This window comes from Eschrichtius robustus, chromosome 10 (genome assembly GCF_028021215.1).
Source record: "Eschrichtius robustus isolate mEscRob2 chromosome 10, mEscRob2.pri, whole genome shotgun sequence".
Lineage (NCBI taxonomy): Eukaryota > Metazoa > Chordata > Mammalia > Artiodactyla > Eschrichtiidae > Eschrichtius > Eschrichtius robustus.
Genome location: NC_090833.1, coordinates 68,155,320 through 68,173,905, shown reverse-complemented (window position 1 = coordinate 68,173,905; position 18,586 = coordinate 68,155,320). Strand labels below are relative to the sequence as shown.

The 18,586-nt window shown below is 38.3% G+C and overlaps 1 protein-coding gene across 3 annotated transcripts in view; it reads right to left on the bottom strand.

Moving 5' to 3' along the window:
* Positions 1-18,586, bottom strand: part of ADAMTSL1 (ADAMTS like 1) — a 464,565-nt gene that overhangs the window by 252,943 nt on the left and 193,036 nt on the right. For 2 of the 3 annotated variants that reach the window (XM_068552874.1, XM_068552876.1), the window contains exons 8-10: positions 18,106-18,217; positions 14,298-14,436; positions 863-913 (exon numbers count right to left, since the gene is read on the bottom strand). In XM_068552874.1, the coding sequence (XP_068408975.1) occupies positions 863-913; positions 14,298-14,436; positions 18,106-18,217 (302 nt within the window). The remainder of the gene's footprint in view (positions 1-862; positions 914-14,297; positions 14,437-18,105; positions 18,218-18,586) is intronic. The other variant, XM_068552875.1, reaches the window with a different exon arrangement.

The window sequence follows — 18,586 nt, the reverse complement described above, 5'->3', positions numbered from 1 at the left end:
AACAGCAGCTGACTCCCTGAAGTCCAAATGAGCAAAGAGAATAGAGCAAAGGTCTTGCTTAGCACAGTGGTGGCTTCACACCCAAATCTAACTTCTGCTCTCTGGGGAGCTGTTTCCAATGTGGCAGGCGATACGCTCAGTAGCTAGAGTATTTTTCAGCTTCTCCAGTTTTCTTATGAATATATTAATAAAGAGAACAAGTTCTTTTAAAAGTTCCTCAATCACTTTAATGACTTTTTCTAGTTTTAAAAAATACCGTACTTTAAAAAAGCAGCATAGTGCATGGAATTTTATGTTTTGGGAAAAAAAAAAAACACACAAAAAAACCCTCCCCTCCCCACCAAGTGTTCTGAACAATAAGGATATGAAAAAACTGCCTTTTTGTATTTAATTATAATTTCTTTGGAACAAAAAAAGGATATTCAAAGCCCCTATGCAGAGTAATACCACATCTGGAATTCCACATTTGTGGTATTGGGATAATAATTCAGGCAGTGTTTGTTTAACAGTTAGCAACAGTGCTTTAATGACTAGGGTCCTCTTGCAGAGGAAACATAAAAAAGGACAAAGGGAGTGAAAGAAAGACATAACATAAACCCATACACTGTATCTAATCATAGTGAATTACTGTGTCCACTGCAATGTAATCCGATCGTATCTTAAAATGGTTTTTGAATGACAAGCTCACGGTCTGAGCAGACCAGTGTTATTCAAAAGCAGAGCTCAGGATGGATTGCAAAACATACTATCTACCATCTTATTTTTACAGAGAAACACAAAATCTATAATATATATATATATGTATAAAAGAAGCAGAAGACTAATTTACTAATTCTAGCATCAGGATGATTGATTTACGTACCGAGGAAGGGGATGGTAGAGGTCATAAGGCATGATCTGCTTGTATCCGTCACTGTTAGGAACAATAATGCCAACCCTCTGAGTAGAAGGTACACACAATAAAATAAACACTAAATGATTACATTATACAATTTTTTTAGACAAATGCAAAGTAACATTAATAAATTATCTCTAAAAAACAACACTAAAACAGTTCAAAATCTTTATGCTAGCATCTGTTTGAGGATGGGGCAAGTTCTTTGAAAGGGCACCGTTTACTCTAATTAGTTCTCTGATCCAGGCAGGAAATACCAGTGGAAAGGGTGGTAGTAAGAAGACTGGGCACCTCATCATTAACTATGACACAATAAGTTCGTAAATGTCCTTTAATCCCCCCAATTATACATCCTATGAAGTCATTATTATCATCATTATTAATGTTACTTCCAGATGCTCACCAAGCAATTTTACAGTTACGGTCTCACTTCCGATGAACGAGAGAGCTATGTATAAGAGTATGTACCTGGGAACTGACAACACTATGTAGCATGCATTAGCAAATAGGTAATGCACCCTTGGCAGATCTGAGGATTTTAGTAAAGTCTGGAAAGCAGCCACTTGGTTATTTTATAAAGGGAAGGGGAACTAGTGAATATAGTAGGCAACGATCAACAAAAGCGCATTCCCTACCAAAATAAAGGTAGGGCAGTTAAAAAGTGATAATAAAGATGAAAGATCCTTTTTTTGTGGTCTATAAAATGTGATACGGCGGTAACTGCTATTATGGTGGTGGTTGTGATTGTTTTGACTGTTGTTAGTATACCTGGTGCTCTGGGAAACCTGTGAGATTTAGAGATAAAGACTAAAGGAGCCATAAGAAATGACATTTTAGGCTGTATGGCTAATGGATTCACAAGAAATGATATTGTAGGCTGTGTGGGAGTCCCCAGAGGCCTTTAGGACTCCAATAAAGTACACTAACTACCTCACTGATTTCAAGGAAAGCCTCCAATTGGCAAGACTTTCTTCTTGCTGAGCCCCCTTGTTTGTGGGAGATTTATGACTCGTGAATCTCAGACAAAAGGGCTAATACAACAGACTCTCCAGCAAGAGTGGGAGACAGAGAGAGCTCAGCTCACGGATGTCATGTATTTGCTGCAGCAAGGCATGGTAGGTCATGAGCAGAAGACACTTATCTTACCACTGACAAACGATAGCAAGTCCTTCTTTTGAATATTGAAGGAACTCATGTATTCTATTCTGGGACGAATGGAACCCATGTATTCCGGGATACTCTGGGATGAATATCCGTATTCAATATAAATGTTTGTATTTATATTTAAATAAATACATTAAGAATCACTTTGATCCCATCCTCTGACATAGGATGATACAGTACGTTCTTTTTATATGGCTAGTAAACCTAAGCTTTTGGGTAGAGTGAGCAAGGTATACCGTGGAACAGAAAGATAAAAAATAGCACTGGCTGGACATTGTGCCCGATAAGGAGGAAAGAGGGAGTAGTAAAAAGGGTAGTTCTTGAAGAAATTACTGAAAGGTAAGGGAGAAATGAGAGAAATTAAATTTGAAAGAAAACGAGAAACAAATCTTTGAATATAGATTTCTCTTCCGAAGAGGTACAAACACTGGAGTAGTAATTTGCTCATTTATCTTACACGACTAAATTTTCTTCATTGATTTGTAGGACTAAAGGTATTCATTTATATCACTAAACTTTCATGGTGTGTGTACGTGCATTACTCTTCAGTAACAATGTTCATGAAAATGGATGCTGCCTTTTGGGGAAGCTCAAAATCCCATAGCTCTAACAAACACAAGAATAGATGGGATGAATATTAACATTAAACTTTTCTCCCTGTTTTCCAAGATAGAGAAACTCCCTATTCTTTTCTGCCTTCTCCTGACAAGAAATTGGATGTGAAAGGTTAATCCTGTCTTTGGGTAGAATCATGTGATCTCCTTCCAATAATTCTTCTGCCTAGTAATTAAGGAAATTTTCTTTCTAAAAGAACTGTATTTGATAGAATTCCAACCTTCCCAAGTTCTTCTAATAACTTTGGTAGTTAATTAAGGAACACAGACAACTGACTTTGCAGTTATATTTTAGCTAACCCTAGTATCTTCACTCATGCCTACATCCAGACCTAAATGCAGAAATGCATATCTCTGTCTTCTCTCCTGAAAAAATTTATAGCCATGATTTGTCATTCTCAATAGTCGAAGGAACTGTTACAGATCTCTGCCAACTGATTTATCAGCTGATGATTTTTAAAATGGAGGCAGTAATATTGAAGGAGACAGGCTAGAAGAAAAGAAGGGGAAAGAAAGAGGGAGTTATAGAATTCAAGATGTTGGGCTTTGCATTGGACTGATTTAGAAATCCTGTTTTTGTTTGAACGAGGAGCTTTAAACCTGGATTCAGCAAAACTATAGCTATATTTGTCTTTCTATGGCATAGGTCATGGTGAAGACTCATAAAATGACTCTATGGCACCTGTGAAAACAGAAAGATATCAAAACAATGGTGCTCTGTCCAGTCCTGTTAATGCATATTCATGTGCATGGGCTCTGCTCTCTCTTGGGGTTCATGCCACGGCCCTGGCCTTTCACCACACTGTCACAGAGGGGCAGGCAACACTGCCTAAACTTAACTCTCCATTGCTTCCTTTTAAGACACTTAATCTTTTTCTTAGGCAAAGTGTATCTGTTGAAGAACGATGGAAAAGGATGCCATTTAGGGACTTTAAGAAATTCTTTCCATGTTTAGGTCTTCATTTTTATGTGTACGTGCGTGCATGCATGTTTATGTATGCATTCAGACGTGTCTGAACATACATGCAGTGGGGAAGGAGGCAAAAATAATTTTAAAAAATGATCGCCAAGGGAAATGTAATAAACAGTTGGTTTGGGGGTAAAACTACTCATTCTCCATTGCCTTCACTATTCTGATTGCTCATGCACTTCCTACACTGGGCAATGACTTGATTCCATCTAAAGTCTCTCAAATCGAGGGTCGTGGTGGGAAGAGGAGAAGATGAGGGTGAAGAAGGGGTCGCTCTGGACTCATGTGATATAAGTAGAAGAAAGACATTGCACATAATCCTCTCAAAGTCCACACCTTGCTGAACTGTCCAATGACAGGAGAATGCTTCCATGTTACGACAAACTCATGGAATAAGATATTATGCAGCATATGAACATGAAGTCTTTTGAACTATTTTTAATGACATGGAAAACGTTCAAATGTAATGTCAACTGCAAAAATCCAATGCAAAATAGAATGGACAATGTAATCCACAATACTAAGAAAACTTATGTGTTCATATACCACCTATACAATCATTTTTGTAAAGCCTATATATGTGTGTGTGTGTATGTGTATACGTGTGTGTGTGTGTGTGTGTGTGTACACATAAATATATTAGAAAAGGACCCAAAACAGTTGTTAGTTCCTGGTGTTTGTTTTATGGGTGTTTTTTTTTTTTTTTTTTTTTGCTTTCTTCTTTTTATATTTCTCTGTTTTCAGGAATTAGAACTCTTAAGTAAAACAAAATTCAAGTCTGAGAAAGCAAAAGACGGAAACATTTGGAAACATGATATAAATGGATGAAATGAGGCTGTCCCTTCAACTCCCATGTGTCACTTAAAGATGACTGAGTCTTTGTCCTGAAATCATGTCAGAAGCTATTACAGAACAATATCCCTGACTTTAAAAATCAAGCCCTCTTCAGGCTCACACTACTCAGGTGTGAAATTTACATATTGTGACATATCTCTCTTTCCAAGAAAAGTCCTAATATAACTAACTTCATGAGCACCTAATTTGCGAGGTTCTGGGTTCTTCTTACAATAGAAACGAATCATAAGGAGTCGCTTTCATGGCTTCAACTGTCCCTTCCAGTGCATCTCTCACGACCTCTTGCCTCTTCTCCAGGGCTGCAGAACCTCATTTCTAACGTCCTGATGGCTGGATGTACTCTCGGTATGTCAAGCTCAGTGGGTCCAGACAATTCGTTATCTTCCCCTACAAACTGCTGCTTCTCCTGTGATCACTGTTACTGTTCAGAGCACTGCCGTCCTCCCATCCACCCAGGCTGGATACCGCTGGGCATCGTTGCTCTTCTCTTTCCTGTATTCCCTACAGACACGGAGGTCTTCCAGTAGTGATGTCTGCCAAATACATCTCTGTGACGTGAATGTAGGCCCTTTCGCATCAGTCTCCTAACAGATTTCTCTGCCTGCAGGCATTGTCTCCTCCAGTCCAGCCTGCTCACTGCTGTCAGAGCAACAGATACTTTACTGCCCAATGCAGCCCATGACACCCAATGAAATTTCTTAATCAAGTGCTACCTCTTCTAAAGCCTGTCCTTATTTTCCCTCTCAACATGTAGCCAGACACTTCTCTCTTCCTCTTCCAAATACCCATAGCACTAACTCCCCTCATCACTTTTAACTGTATACTATCTTTTAACTATGTATACATTTTCTTTAGTTTCACAATATGGGACAAAATCCGTATTGGTTCTTCACTATATCTTTTAACACAGTGCCCTGCACAGAGGCAATTCATAAATAATCAGTCAATGAAATCATGCCATTGATGTGCAGACACAAAAGCAAAGCTACCATCCAGAATGAAAGCACGCAAACAAATAAGAACAAGGTTAAAGAAACTTCCAAACAAACTGTCACTCACGGTGCACGTCTTTAGTCCCATTCCTTGCCTTTTGCTAGCTCTGCCATCTGTATGAGGGGCAGGCTGTGTTAGAGGGTAGTTTGGCTGCTCTGACAAGCAGAGGTGATTGGGTGACCTGGGGCAGAGAAAGGACAGCTTAATGGCAACTGTGCTTCTAAGCTGCTTGGCTAAGTCTACCTCTCTTCCACTGGGCATCTCCCAGAAATAGTCATGACAATTTTTTTAAAAAGTCTTCTCTTCCCTGTCTGTCTGATGTGTCTTTTCAGGTATCATGCTGCTTTGTAACTGTACAATTCAACTTCCCTCGGGCAGTGTTGTGGTCCAGACTCTCGTCGGCTTTACTTTGCCTTTGCCATGGTGCCAAGCACAGACCTTGGCAAAAGATTGGGACTCAATAAAAAAATGAATGAAACTGTGGGTGGTGGGGGCCGTTCTGGCACAGAAGAGAGTAATTCATCTTCTCTCAACAACTCCAGGCCAATAGAAACCAATCTGTTCCCAAGCAACTGTTCGGAATGGGGGAGGAGAGAAGTAAGAAAAAGTTGGCAGAGACTCAAGCATTTGCTTTTTCATGAGGGGCAGAGCACAAAGGATTATAGCATAGCGAGGACAAGGACCCCCTGCGGAGTTGAGAGTTGGAAGGTCTGTTCTCCTCTCTGCCAACTCTCTTTCTGTGTGACCTTGAGTGCATTGCATTTGGACCTCTGTGTTGGTCTTCTGCAAAATCTAAGTATTGGATGAAATCAGGACATTGAAGATGACGTAAGAATGGGTGCCTGGAAACCCATCTCATGGAGCTCTATCTTATCTGTCCCCCTCTAGTGGCTGCTAAGGGCAGAACTCAGAGTTCTCTGGACCACAGATTGAAAACCACTGAACTAGGCAATCATCTCAAAATCTCTCCTGTTTTGAAACTTGATGATTTCACAAAACTCCGTAGGTTTCCCTATCATTTAAAGAGGCAAGTTGGAGGGCTTCCCTGGTGGCGCAGTGGTTGAGAATCTGCCTGCCAATGCAGGGGACACGGGTTCGAGCCCTGGTCTGGGAAGATCCCACATGCCGCGGAGCGACTGGGCCCGTGAGCCACAACTACTGAGCCTGCGCGTCTGGAGCCTGCGCTCCGCAACAAGAGAGGCCGCGATAGTGAGAGGCCCGCGCACCGCGATGAAGAGTGGACCCCGCTTGCCGCAACTAGAGAAAGCCCTCGCACAGAAACGAAGACCCAACACAGCCATAAATAAATAAAAAAAAAAAAAAAAAAAAAAAAAAATAAAGAGGCAAGTTGGAGATCCAGCAAATGAGGAAATATTCTGTAAATAGGTTACAATTTTTTGAAAACATAGTAGCTGCTAGGCAACATTCATTTATCTTTTAGAAATCAGACCAAAAAAACCCTGCTTCGTTGTCTAGGATTTGAAAACATTTTCAAGATACATATTCATTTTCTGCTATAAAACCAACTACTGGAGAGTTTTTGGTCATTTGATCCAAAATATCATAATTTCCTTATATCTGTATTTCGGTGGTTAAACACTTCTGATATTAATGAATGCAATTTCTGAACTGCTTTTAAATAAATGGGACTAATATTTCCTTGGGCTTTGTTTAGCTTTTCCTGTCCTGTCCCAAGTGATTCGGTCACTGTTTGATTTGAGTAAACATCAGTATTTACGTTTACAAGAAAAAGGCGTGCTTAACCCAGGTTTGTGATCAATTCAGAGATCCAGGGCACCAAACTTTGCATTCATATGGTTGGCAGTTCTGTGCTGGCTGTGGAGGTGTATGGTGGGTTTAAACCAGATCTCACAGGTTGCTGCAGGCATCATGCAGAACAAGGGTACCTGTAGGATATGATGACACCAGGGCAGGTGACCTGAGTTTACGTAGCATAGGAGCTGCTCTGGAAGCGGAGGCACCTAGGTCCGTGACCCAGCTTTCTCCTGCCTGCCCGGACTTGGTGCAGATCCCATAACTTCTTTGGGCTTCAGTATTTTCATCTGTAAATATAGATGATAATCCCTGTCTTGCTAACCTCCTAGGGAAGGTAAAACTGGATTGAGATAACGGATGTGAAAGCACTGCAGAAACTTCAGACAGCAGTAACATTGGGCCAGTCGTTTTATAGGGTTGGTTCTCAATAACGATAGCTGACTTTCATCGAGTGCTTGGCATCTTGCTAAGAGCTTTACGTGCACCATCTCATTTCCTCCTTATAGTTAGTGTCTGACAGGAATACTATACTCATTGGACAGGCGGCAAAACTAACGCCTAGAGAAATTAAGTAAAGAAGCTACTTAGCTAGTAAAGTCAAACTGAAAAATTGAAGTAAAAAATGAGGATGATGATAATACCTGTCCTATTAATTTACAAGTTAATTAAAAGATTGCGTATAATTACACTTTGAAAAAGTTTAAAATGTAACATATGAAGTGATCATTATTATTAGTGATGAACTGGCTTGGCGGAAGAACAGAATTGTCCCGTAACTGAGTTAGAGCTGATTGTCTGATGCTGTGTGGCAGGTCTATAAACTTGGGAAGGGTACGACCATGTATTCTGAAAAGCATCAGAACTCTGCTTTATTTATCTCAACATAAATGCATGAAAGTGCAAATGGGATTTTACGATGGTACTTTTTGTCGCTTATTCATTAGCTACTTAAAGTAGTATATGTAAATGAGGTTGAGCAAAAAGAAGGAAGTTGTTACTTCTCTAAGTAATTTACCTACTTTTATAAAACAAAAAGAGCTTCGTGACTAGGAAAACATTTCATTATACTTTAACTGCCAACTGAGAAAACCATTTTCTAGCCCTTACATTGAGTTCTCCTTTTTTGGAGATGCACATGGCATAAACCCCGGGCAGATTGAATGGCAGTGTCTCATAGCTGGTTAAGTGGGGATTTTAGGAGTTGCTAATTATCTTAATTTTTCATGATCATGATTTTTAAAAAATCTGATAAATGTGATTTGCTTTCATGAAGCAATTTCCTAGGAATTTATGTTTCCTATTGTTAAAACAGCAGATAGAGAGCTACCTCTCTAGAAGACCCACATGCACTTTTAGAGTTCCAAGTCCTTTCATGGAGGAGAAAGCTGATTTCTGGAGACTTTAGGAGTTTCTCTGAAGTAACATCAACATTATCATAATGGTGATCTTAGTCATAATAGCTGCAGCCACTCACACTTATTGAGTGTGTCAGGCACTCTGCTAAGCTCTTTAAATGTATTACACCCTTTATTCCTCATGACAGCTCTATGAAGTAAGTAGCTATTATCCTTACTTCAGAGGATGAAAAAACTGAGGCTTAGTGAGAACAAGTAATTTGCCAAAGGCTACCCAAACCAGTAAGTGACAGAGCCAGGATCCCAAGCCAGGCTATGTTGTTCCAAAGCTCCCCTCCTAATCACCATGGTATAGTGATAATCACTGTATCACCACTGGACTAGTTGCTCAGCAAGTTAGTGTGACTGGGTTTTATAGGCCCACTGTACATACTGGCGCTCACGATGCAGATTATTTCTCTTGCATTAGGATTTAAGTTGCATTAGGATTCAGTTCTGAGATTTTGTTCACACTTCGGTCCCATGGCCAGGGATGACTTTTGCAATTTGCTGTCAAATTAAATGGAGCTGGACAAAATAAGTCCACTTGAACTCAAAAGAACCGCCACTTGGGGCATACAAGTTTGGGCATTTGCTTGGGACTGTTGCTCTGAATTCCTCGAGGGAAGGGGGAATCTGGATGTAGTTTCAGCAAAAAAACAGATTTGTTTGCTAATGATTGTGACCATGATAGTGTGATGAGTGAGAGCTTTTTTCGCTTCTCCAACCCTTGCCAATTTAAGCCCCCTTCATTACCGCCTTGGAGAGAAAAGCAGAGGTCTGTGCCAAAAAAAAAAAAACCCAAAAAACAAACCAAAAATAACCTGAAAAGGTGGTTCTCTGATCTTCTCACAAACAATGTCTTGCACAATTCCCCCCAGACAGCCTTAACAGTCTTACCAGTCTCCTAGACTGAGTTACGTAAGGCCAAATGTAGCCTTTTTTACATTGAAAGACACTCGGAAAACATAAAGTGCTTATTAGCTGAACTAAAACTATGCCTTTTTAGTTGCTGCTGAACCACAGGTATACATTTGGAGGCTTTCTGGCCACATGATAGACTTTACCCTTCAACCAAGAAGCAGTGATGACACAAACCATTGCACAAATCACCAGGTACTGCGTTAAAAAAAATAATTTCCCCTCGTGTAAAACAGAAGCTATGATTATAGCATGGCAGGCACAAGGGGGATTTTACATTTGATGAGATTCCAAGTGTCTTAGCTACTATAGTGTTAAATCAATGAAGCAGAAAACACGTTAAACATGTCCAGATCTCTGATATCCAGAAGGGCCATGCCTCCGCACTTCTGGGTGTGCCCAAGTTGGGACCACCACCAGAACATATACTATACTCTGTAGAGGGTGTGTGATGGGACTAGTGATAACATAGCTCTGAGGCACCCGTGAGAAATATGCCCAATTTTAGCTAAAAGTTATTAAATTTTAAACTTCACTTTCTCTTCTGTCCCATTATAAGCATTGTTTTAGCTTCTTTTTTGAGACCGCTTTTGGCCTGGGAACAAAGTATTTTGTCATGTCATAGAAGTAACTGCATAAATGACATCCGTAGAGAGCAATACAGCTTCCTTGGGATGGAACAGCTGGCCACCGGGTGAGCTCACTTGTCGGTCTTGTAGTGAAAGGAACTCAAATTCCTATCTCAGGAAATGTCAAGTTACTACATGTCATGGATATTCAGGCTTGCTTTAGAAGACTGGAAACCAAGAATGCTAGGTCATTGAATTCCACGTGTCTATTATCTACAGAATGATTTTACCTATGTATGAGCTATAGACAAAACTGGAAAGAGATATAGCAAAAGCATTAATAGTGATTATCTGTGGGCACTGGAGATTTTTAGAGAATTTTATCATTTTCATTATAGTCTTTTAACTTACCAACATTTCTGAGTTAGCATGAAGAATCAGAAAAAAGCCATGAAAACATGAAAATTATTTTGGAAAGAATAGGCTAGATGGCAACAATCCCTTTAGTCCCAAGAACCACTAGATGAATCCAGCCACAACCCTGGAAACCTATGGATGCTGTCGGTGAGTGAAATGAGTAAGTGATGTCATTCATTAGTTCAAATGTATACCATCTCCACTTATTATAAAGCACATTAATGAGAACAGTGAGGCTATTTTGGTAAACAGAAAAATTGGGTATCAAGGATTATGGCTAACGGTTATCACATCCAGTTTATTTCTGATTTGTTTTGGTTTTAGGTGTGTAGTAATGAGAAGATTCTTATCTCAGAGAAGTAGTTGCTAATGGTGACAATTTTTATAGCTCACCTTACAATCTTCAGATATTTATTTTTTCATTAAACAGACATAATCACAGAACTTAACAATGAGGGCAAAAAGTATTTCCTTTGGTAGTGAAATATTTTTACTGTTGTTGACAACAATTTTAAATTTTAGCTTAGCTTGAACAAGTTAACATTCGTTTATGTTTGAGTGTACTTTTTGTGAGTTATTGTTTAAAGATACTTCCAAATATATAAAATGAAATTTAATGAAGCAACTCCATGGAACAACAACTTCTATAGGCACAGTTGGAAAACCACTAATTTCATACAACAAGTAACCCTCTCACTTCCACTAGTGGGTAAGAAAACTAAGGCCCAGAAGGGTAAAATAATAAACCCAGGGATACAGACTTATTTAGTGCCTTTTTTTGCTGTCCATGGTACTTCCCAATCTCGACAGGGAATGAACGTGGCTATCTAAATGGGATTTTGCTTTCAAATAATCGGCCAAACATCATAGTCTAATACAGGAAGAGTGAAGAACTATCTCAATGGCTACACAAAATAAATTTCTTTTGAAATTCCAAAATATGTGACTTTGTTCTACACAATACCTCTTGTGTTTTCCCTTTTAGGGGTTTCTAGGTTTGGACGCAAAGGTGTTGTTTAATGTCACCATGTCACTCTTTTTTTGTTTTTTTGTTTTTTTAAACATCTTTATTGAAGTATAATTGCCTTACAAACCATGTCACTCTTGATTTTACTATTAGACAGTTAAATCTGTAGTTAGAAAACAGTTCCTTGGGGGTTTGATTCTGCTGTGTCTGATGAGAGGGCAGACCTATTTTATCGAGTCTCTTCATCTCCTTTTCTCAGACTATCACTTCTTATTTTCTCTTGGAATTCAGGAAGGTTGCTTTGATCCTGGATATGCAAATGAGTTCAGTGAATTTCACAGCAATCCTGAAGTATCTTACCCTCAGACTAGCATATCTACATTTCCTAAAGCAGTTTCCTCTTAAACCTCTTCTACTGCTAAGTCTTAATTTTTACAGCTTTCTTTAATTACCTCTGTAATAAAAAAGCAGCTTCCTGACATTTGCTTCTAACTTATTTTTTGTCTCCTTTTCTCTCTCTCTTTCTTTTTTTTTTTTTTTTTAAGAAATTCACGTTCTTTTATTTATTTATTTATTTATTTATTTATTTATTTATGACTGTGTTGGGTCTTCGTTTCTGTGCGAGGGCTTTCTCTAGTTGTGGCAAGTGGGGACCACTCTTCATCGCGGTGCGCGGGCCTCTCACCATCGCGGCCTCTCTTGTTGCGGAGCACAGGCTCCAGACGCGCAGGCTCAGTAATTGTGGCTCACGGGCCCAGTTGCTCCGTGGCATGTGGGATCTTCCCAGACCAGGGCTCGAACCCGTGTCCCCCGCATCGGCAGGCAGATTCTCAACCACTGCGCCACCAGGGAAGCCCCTCTCTCTCTCTTTTTTAATAGCCACCTGTCCCAACGTTTATACACGTGCTGTATTAGATGATTTAAAATAACATAGACATAGAAAAAGGATAAATTTCACAAACTTCTTTCATGTAGGATGGCCTTTTGCTTTTGAATAATAAGAAATAGGCCAAAACTATTACTCCAACAGAAAAGATAGGTGAAAATCAGAAGCCAGAACAAAAAAAATGAGTAAATTATTTACTGATTAGAAACGTATTTCTTAAAATTGTTAACAAAATGCTTTCACTCCACAACTGTTTTTCATGGCCATCTCTTCACTGAAGTTCTTTCTGAGTGGGGGAAAAGCTTTAGGCAGTTGTGGGAAGTGAATTTGTCATTTCTCCTAGAAATACACACATAAATTTTCATGGAACTGTGTATAAGACCTTCAAAGTTGCTCTATGGCTGAGTCAACCCGTTTGAATTGGGATAATTATGCTTTTTATGCACTGGTCTTCCTGGTATAGATATGGATAAAGATGTATAATAAGTACAATAATTTTAAACTAGGGTTGAATTGCATGAGTTAGAATTATCTTGGCTAAAAATACCTCATACCCTTAATATTTCCAAAATAAAGAGGTCCAAGCAAAATTTTAACACCTCATTTAGTTTTATACCGTATCCAATCTTTAATACATAGTTTTCCAGTGTAATATGAAGCAAAATTAAACGTCACCTGAATTATATATTTATAAAATATCTACTCTTCTGTTTCTTTAATGAAAACCTGTTATTCTGAGTTCACTTTTATCAGCCAGGTAATGTGGTGTCTATGAGTAAATTAATAATAGCGATTTCACATCACCTGTAGAATTTAGAATTCCTGAATGTGAGGCAGAAAGAGTACAAGAAAATACACTTTAACAAGGTAACAGCAGAAAACAAAAACTAAAATTGCATTGCCTACAATTCAAAGATAGAGTGATTTTCAGCCACATGGCTCATGTAGTATTTTGCCTATTCAAAGTTTTGTTTTATGAATATATAGTTAATAAACTATGATTTAAAAAATACCATTGAGATGTTTCTCAGAAATCCAAGGGTCTTGGAAAGGCCTCTCTATCTTTTGGTCTTCATGACGAGTTTTGTAGGATAAGAGTTTTCATATATCCTCTCTCACGTGTTGAGGATGAATAAGCCAAGTTAATAAAATTACCGGGTAGTGTTGCAACTAAAAAGGCAAACATTACACCCATGAAAAGATTCTTGACCTGCACTTCTATGACTACTCATCATCTGAGATAGTTCATTCATCAGCCTGATTCTTGATCCTGCAAATAATTGAGGGTCAATTATGGTTTCCCCAAAGCAAACATATGTGAAAGTGTCAAGTGTCTCTTTAAGGCTCCTAATTAAAAAGACCTTTAAAAAAGAATCTGACTATTAGAAATAAGTCCTGCTTTCTCTTCAACAAAGGCTGAGTTTATTTAAATGTGGAAGAACTGTTCTAAGGCTGGTTTTGATTCTGGTTAATCGGTGTGGCCCACCATAGGCTAAAATGGGTCAGCTGTGACCCTGAAATATGGTCAGCTCTGATCATCTCACTGATCAGGTGACAGGGTGAAAATGCAAAGAATCCTGAGAACATTGTACCATCACGTTTGTTAAGGTCAGAAACAAGTAACCAGAGTGAAACAAAATCAGAAGAGAAAATGACTCTGCAGAGTGCTTTACCTGCAGCTTTACCAATGGAAAACCTATAGACCCTGAGATGGCATCTTACAGTAGCAAGAGTAAGGGGCATGGGTTCTAATAACACATGACTAGGAATGGACACTGGACAGCAGCACTTATTTATTTTTAGTGAAATAGTTTTTAAGAAGCTTATTTGAACTTGATTTATGTTTATGGTAAACAAACTGGTAAATGTGACTGACCTGGCTGGACAAGGATCCAAGTTGCACTCCTGAAGCTTGGGCTTGGGTTTGATGTTCTCAGGGTAATAGTGACAGTATTGGTCAGCAACCACTCGGTTACTCCGAAGATCGTAACACTCAGCCGATGTCAGCTGGTAACCTGAGGTATCAAACGATTCAGGCAAATTTCAATGCACACATCAATGCAATATATTCCCTTAGGCTTTTTTGGCCATCTCATGTTAATGAAAATTCTTCCCCAATGCTCCAGTCATTTCCAGGGCCAAAGACGGATAAATGGAAGGCTTACTAATTTTTGCAGGCCTCAAAAACTGTGTTTTTCCACTCTAATTTTAATAATTAAATTATACCATTGGGCTTGAACTACATAAGAACATAGCTAGATTATAAGACTGTCGTAAGTACTATTCTTATTCATTTCTTTTGTATAATCTAAAAGTCTAACACAGAATTCTGTATCTAAAAAAGTCATCAGTGTTTACTTACTAACCATCTCATGCAAGGATGCAAAATTGCCTCCCTTGTACCTGGGGCCTCAGGGAGAATAAACTCCCAAATTAAAAAAAATAACCCCCAACACCACTCCTCTTGGTCAGAGGGTGACCATGGGACATGACATAGGATTGGATACTGCTAGCTGCCTGGAAACCTTTTTTTTTCTTCTTTGCCTAAATTCAACCTGAATGGGTTAAGCTGAGTAAATGGATGACTAAGACCTCAACAGTAGCCATCATAAATCTCAAGTTTCCCTGCACAACTAAAAAAATACCTCCTACTGTTCAATTTTTGTTTCAGCGTCCTTTACCATTTCTCTTTAATTCTCTAGCCAATATTTCTTGATTTCCATGCACAAATTTCCACTCTTTAGAGAATCCTCTTTATTTATTTATTTAAAAATAGTGTTGCTGAGTAATACTTAATTCTACTCATAGTATGTTTTACCTTTCCTACTTACCTTTTTCTTGTCCTATGTATTTCTGGTGGGATGGTGACGAGGACTTAGATTCTTGGGGTGAAAAATAAATGTATACAGAGTATTTTTTAAAAATTAGGCCTTTTGTATCATTCTAACCCTAATCAACTCCAAAATATATTCCCCATGGGCAGTGGTTGAATATTGTTATTGCTAAGTAAGTGTTAGAAAGTCAGATTTAGAGTCGTTAAAAGTCCTGCAAAAGATTTTAGGAAATCAGAAGGAGGCTTCTAAATCAGATTTCCTGACTTGAAGCTGTGTTCTCAGACCACCCACAAAAATTAATTGTTCACTAAGACCTAAAAAAAAGGCCTTTTAACAATTTTACTGTAAAGATGAAAAGCATGGAAAGTAATGGCTAAAAACACGTTCCATTTAATTTTATGTCTTCTAAGAAAATCAAAAAGCAAAATGATATTCTACATAAGTAAATATGCTTTTGTTTTTCAATTACATGATACTTAAAGCAGATAACTTGATGACAAGCTAATTATTTTATAAATCTCCAGAAAATAATTTCTACTCAAGGACAGAATTTATCGGGTAGTAAAATGTGGGCACAAGCAGTAAGTAAACACTAAATGTGAGATTATGATTTTTAAAAATTGTAATTTGTCAGCTAAAAATGTGGCTGGGAAGCTCTTCCAGTGTGTATGAAATGAAAACTTAGAACACAAATGAAATAAAGGACCAAAATGGTCAGATAATTGTGTTTTCTAAAGTTTCACAGGGTATTTGGAGTAGCAATTCTTTACACTTAGCGAAATGCTCAGCTAGTTGAATGTGGAACCAGAAACATATAAAGGAATTTAAAGATCATTTCTTCAGCAATTTTCAAACTGTGGTCCATGAAACGTGCGGAAGGCTGGTTTCTACATCTTTCAGGTCTTCACTCTGAACAGTGTTCCTTTATCTGGCTCCCTAGTAAGATTTCCTTTGAAGAAAGCGTTTGATAGCTCAGCACATTTGAGAACTACTGATGGTTCTAATTCTTCACTTAGATGTGAGGAAAATAAAGCCCAAAGAGGTTGGTTTGTATATGAATCTAACATTAATTGCCTTATTATATAGCAAGCCATTATCAACGTTACTGAAATTATATGCCAGCAGCAGCTCTATGTGAAACTGACGCAGCAGGCCTATTATTGAATTGCTACTTCTCACACAACATGTTTTTTATTTAAAAATAAAAGACAAAAAAAATATTTCCTTAGATTTCTTTTTTCGAAACTGCTTCCTGTGTTAGTCATTAATAGGTGTATCAAAACAACATATTCCCATAAATATCAAAGTAATTGGCACTTTATTTTTAAGCAAAGTAATTTTCCATTCAGCACAGACAGAGCAACTGGAAACACTATTTTATTGAAATGCTTAAAATGTTGAATTAATCGTTATGTAACAACCAAGTGAAAGCACTTACTTTTGACTAAGTGCTTTTAAGGTAAAATTGAACAATGCTCTATAGAACCTCCTTTTCAACGGTTTGTTCACATTATGCAGACACAGGTAACACAGCTGAAGATGAATTATATCATATATTCTTATTGTTTTATGAAAATTAATGGATAATCATTTGTCTCCATTTTGAGGTAATATCCTTCTTTTCTCTTATCAAAATAATATAGTGATACCTATGTGGTTTCTCTTATCAAAATAATATAGTGATACCTATGTGGTTTCTCTTATCAAAATAATATAGTGATACCTATGTGGTTTCTCTTATCAAAATAATACAGTGATACCTATGTGGATTAGCTACTTAAAGTGAGCCAATTAACAGGTTTCCATGAAGCTGGAGCTACAATTTATTTCATGTGCTCAATTTTAAAGGAATATACATAGAATTTATACCCATTAAATTACCAAAACTTGAAAAAAAGTGATAGTCCACAAATACTGGCTCAGTTAGCAACGAAACTAAAATATTCATAGACTGTTTATTACCCTTCTGGAAAGAATTTTGGTAATATATGCCAATAGCCACAAAAATTCTGAAACTCACTCTTGTGAATTTAGTCCAAGAAAATAATTTGAAAGGAGAAAAATACTTAGGTATTAAGTTATTCATTACATTATAATAGAGAAGTTTAAATGAACTGAATGGTCTTCTACAGGGATATGGTTAAATAAATTCTTATAAAATAATTCATGGAAATTATTCTGTAGCCATTGTAGTAATTATTAAAGGTGCGGGGGACCTTTTCCAGTAACACAAAATGCTGTTCATGTTACAGACATGATGGAGCAGAGATGGGAATTCATCTGGTGACTTTTCAGGAGAGAGGTGTTTTAATGTATAAATAAGTCAAGTGGCATTCTTTTTACTGTACGGATGACAGGGTAGAGCTGACAAATAACTGAGCCTAAGCCTATGGTGCAGTGATTTTTTTTTTCTGGTAATAAACTATTCTCTTTAATTAATCTCTGATTCTTCTTGGATACATCATGCTACATAGAAGGCCTGGTAAACACTCTTCACTTCATTCCTTAATAGATAAGTTCATTCAACCAGAGAAGTTTGTTCTCAAATGAATAGAATCACCTCTAGACCAAGCTGTTGCCTGGGTATGACACAGCTTGTCCTCGACTTCCATGAATCAAGGAAAGGAGGAAAGACCATTTCCTCTGATGGGGCTCTACAGACAAGAAACGTTCATGGGGCATCTACACTGAGGTATCTGCCTTACAGGAAGGCTTCAGGATTTGGCCTCACTGAGAAGAAAGAATCTGATGCACCCAGCACTTCCATCTGTTGAAGTGACTCTATTTTTATCACAGCTGAGTCTTCCCTCAGAGACGCCAAGAGCTCCTAGACTAAGTGAGCACCATTACCTCCTCCACAGGTTGCTGAGCAAGGAAAGAAATCCGTCTCCCTCCATCGGTGGATGATAGGCTGATAGAAGATGAACTGGACTGTACTGTCTGCCGGCCCCGAGTTGCGGATCTGCAGGAGACAACGGCAAAGCAGAGGAACTAATGTGACAGAGGGGTGCCCTCTGGGCTCCTTGCAGCTCGGACAAGGACGTGTGGTAGTAATGATGGCCTCAGGCTGTGTCCAGGACAGCACTGGGAGAGAAGGGGCAATGGCAGTATCACCCATCTTACCATCTAACCAGCAAATGGTCCTGGCATAAACCATCACTATCATCACCTTCTCAGTTCTGTTGCCACAGAACAAGGAATGGCGATGTCTCAACTTGTGATTCTAGCAGGACTGTATCCCAACCCACTTATTCCATTCCTTTACTCTCTTTTATTTCCAACCTCTCTGGTATGATGGGTAAAATTAAATGGATTTTTCAATGTAGGTTCA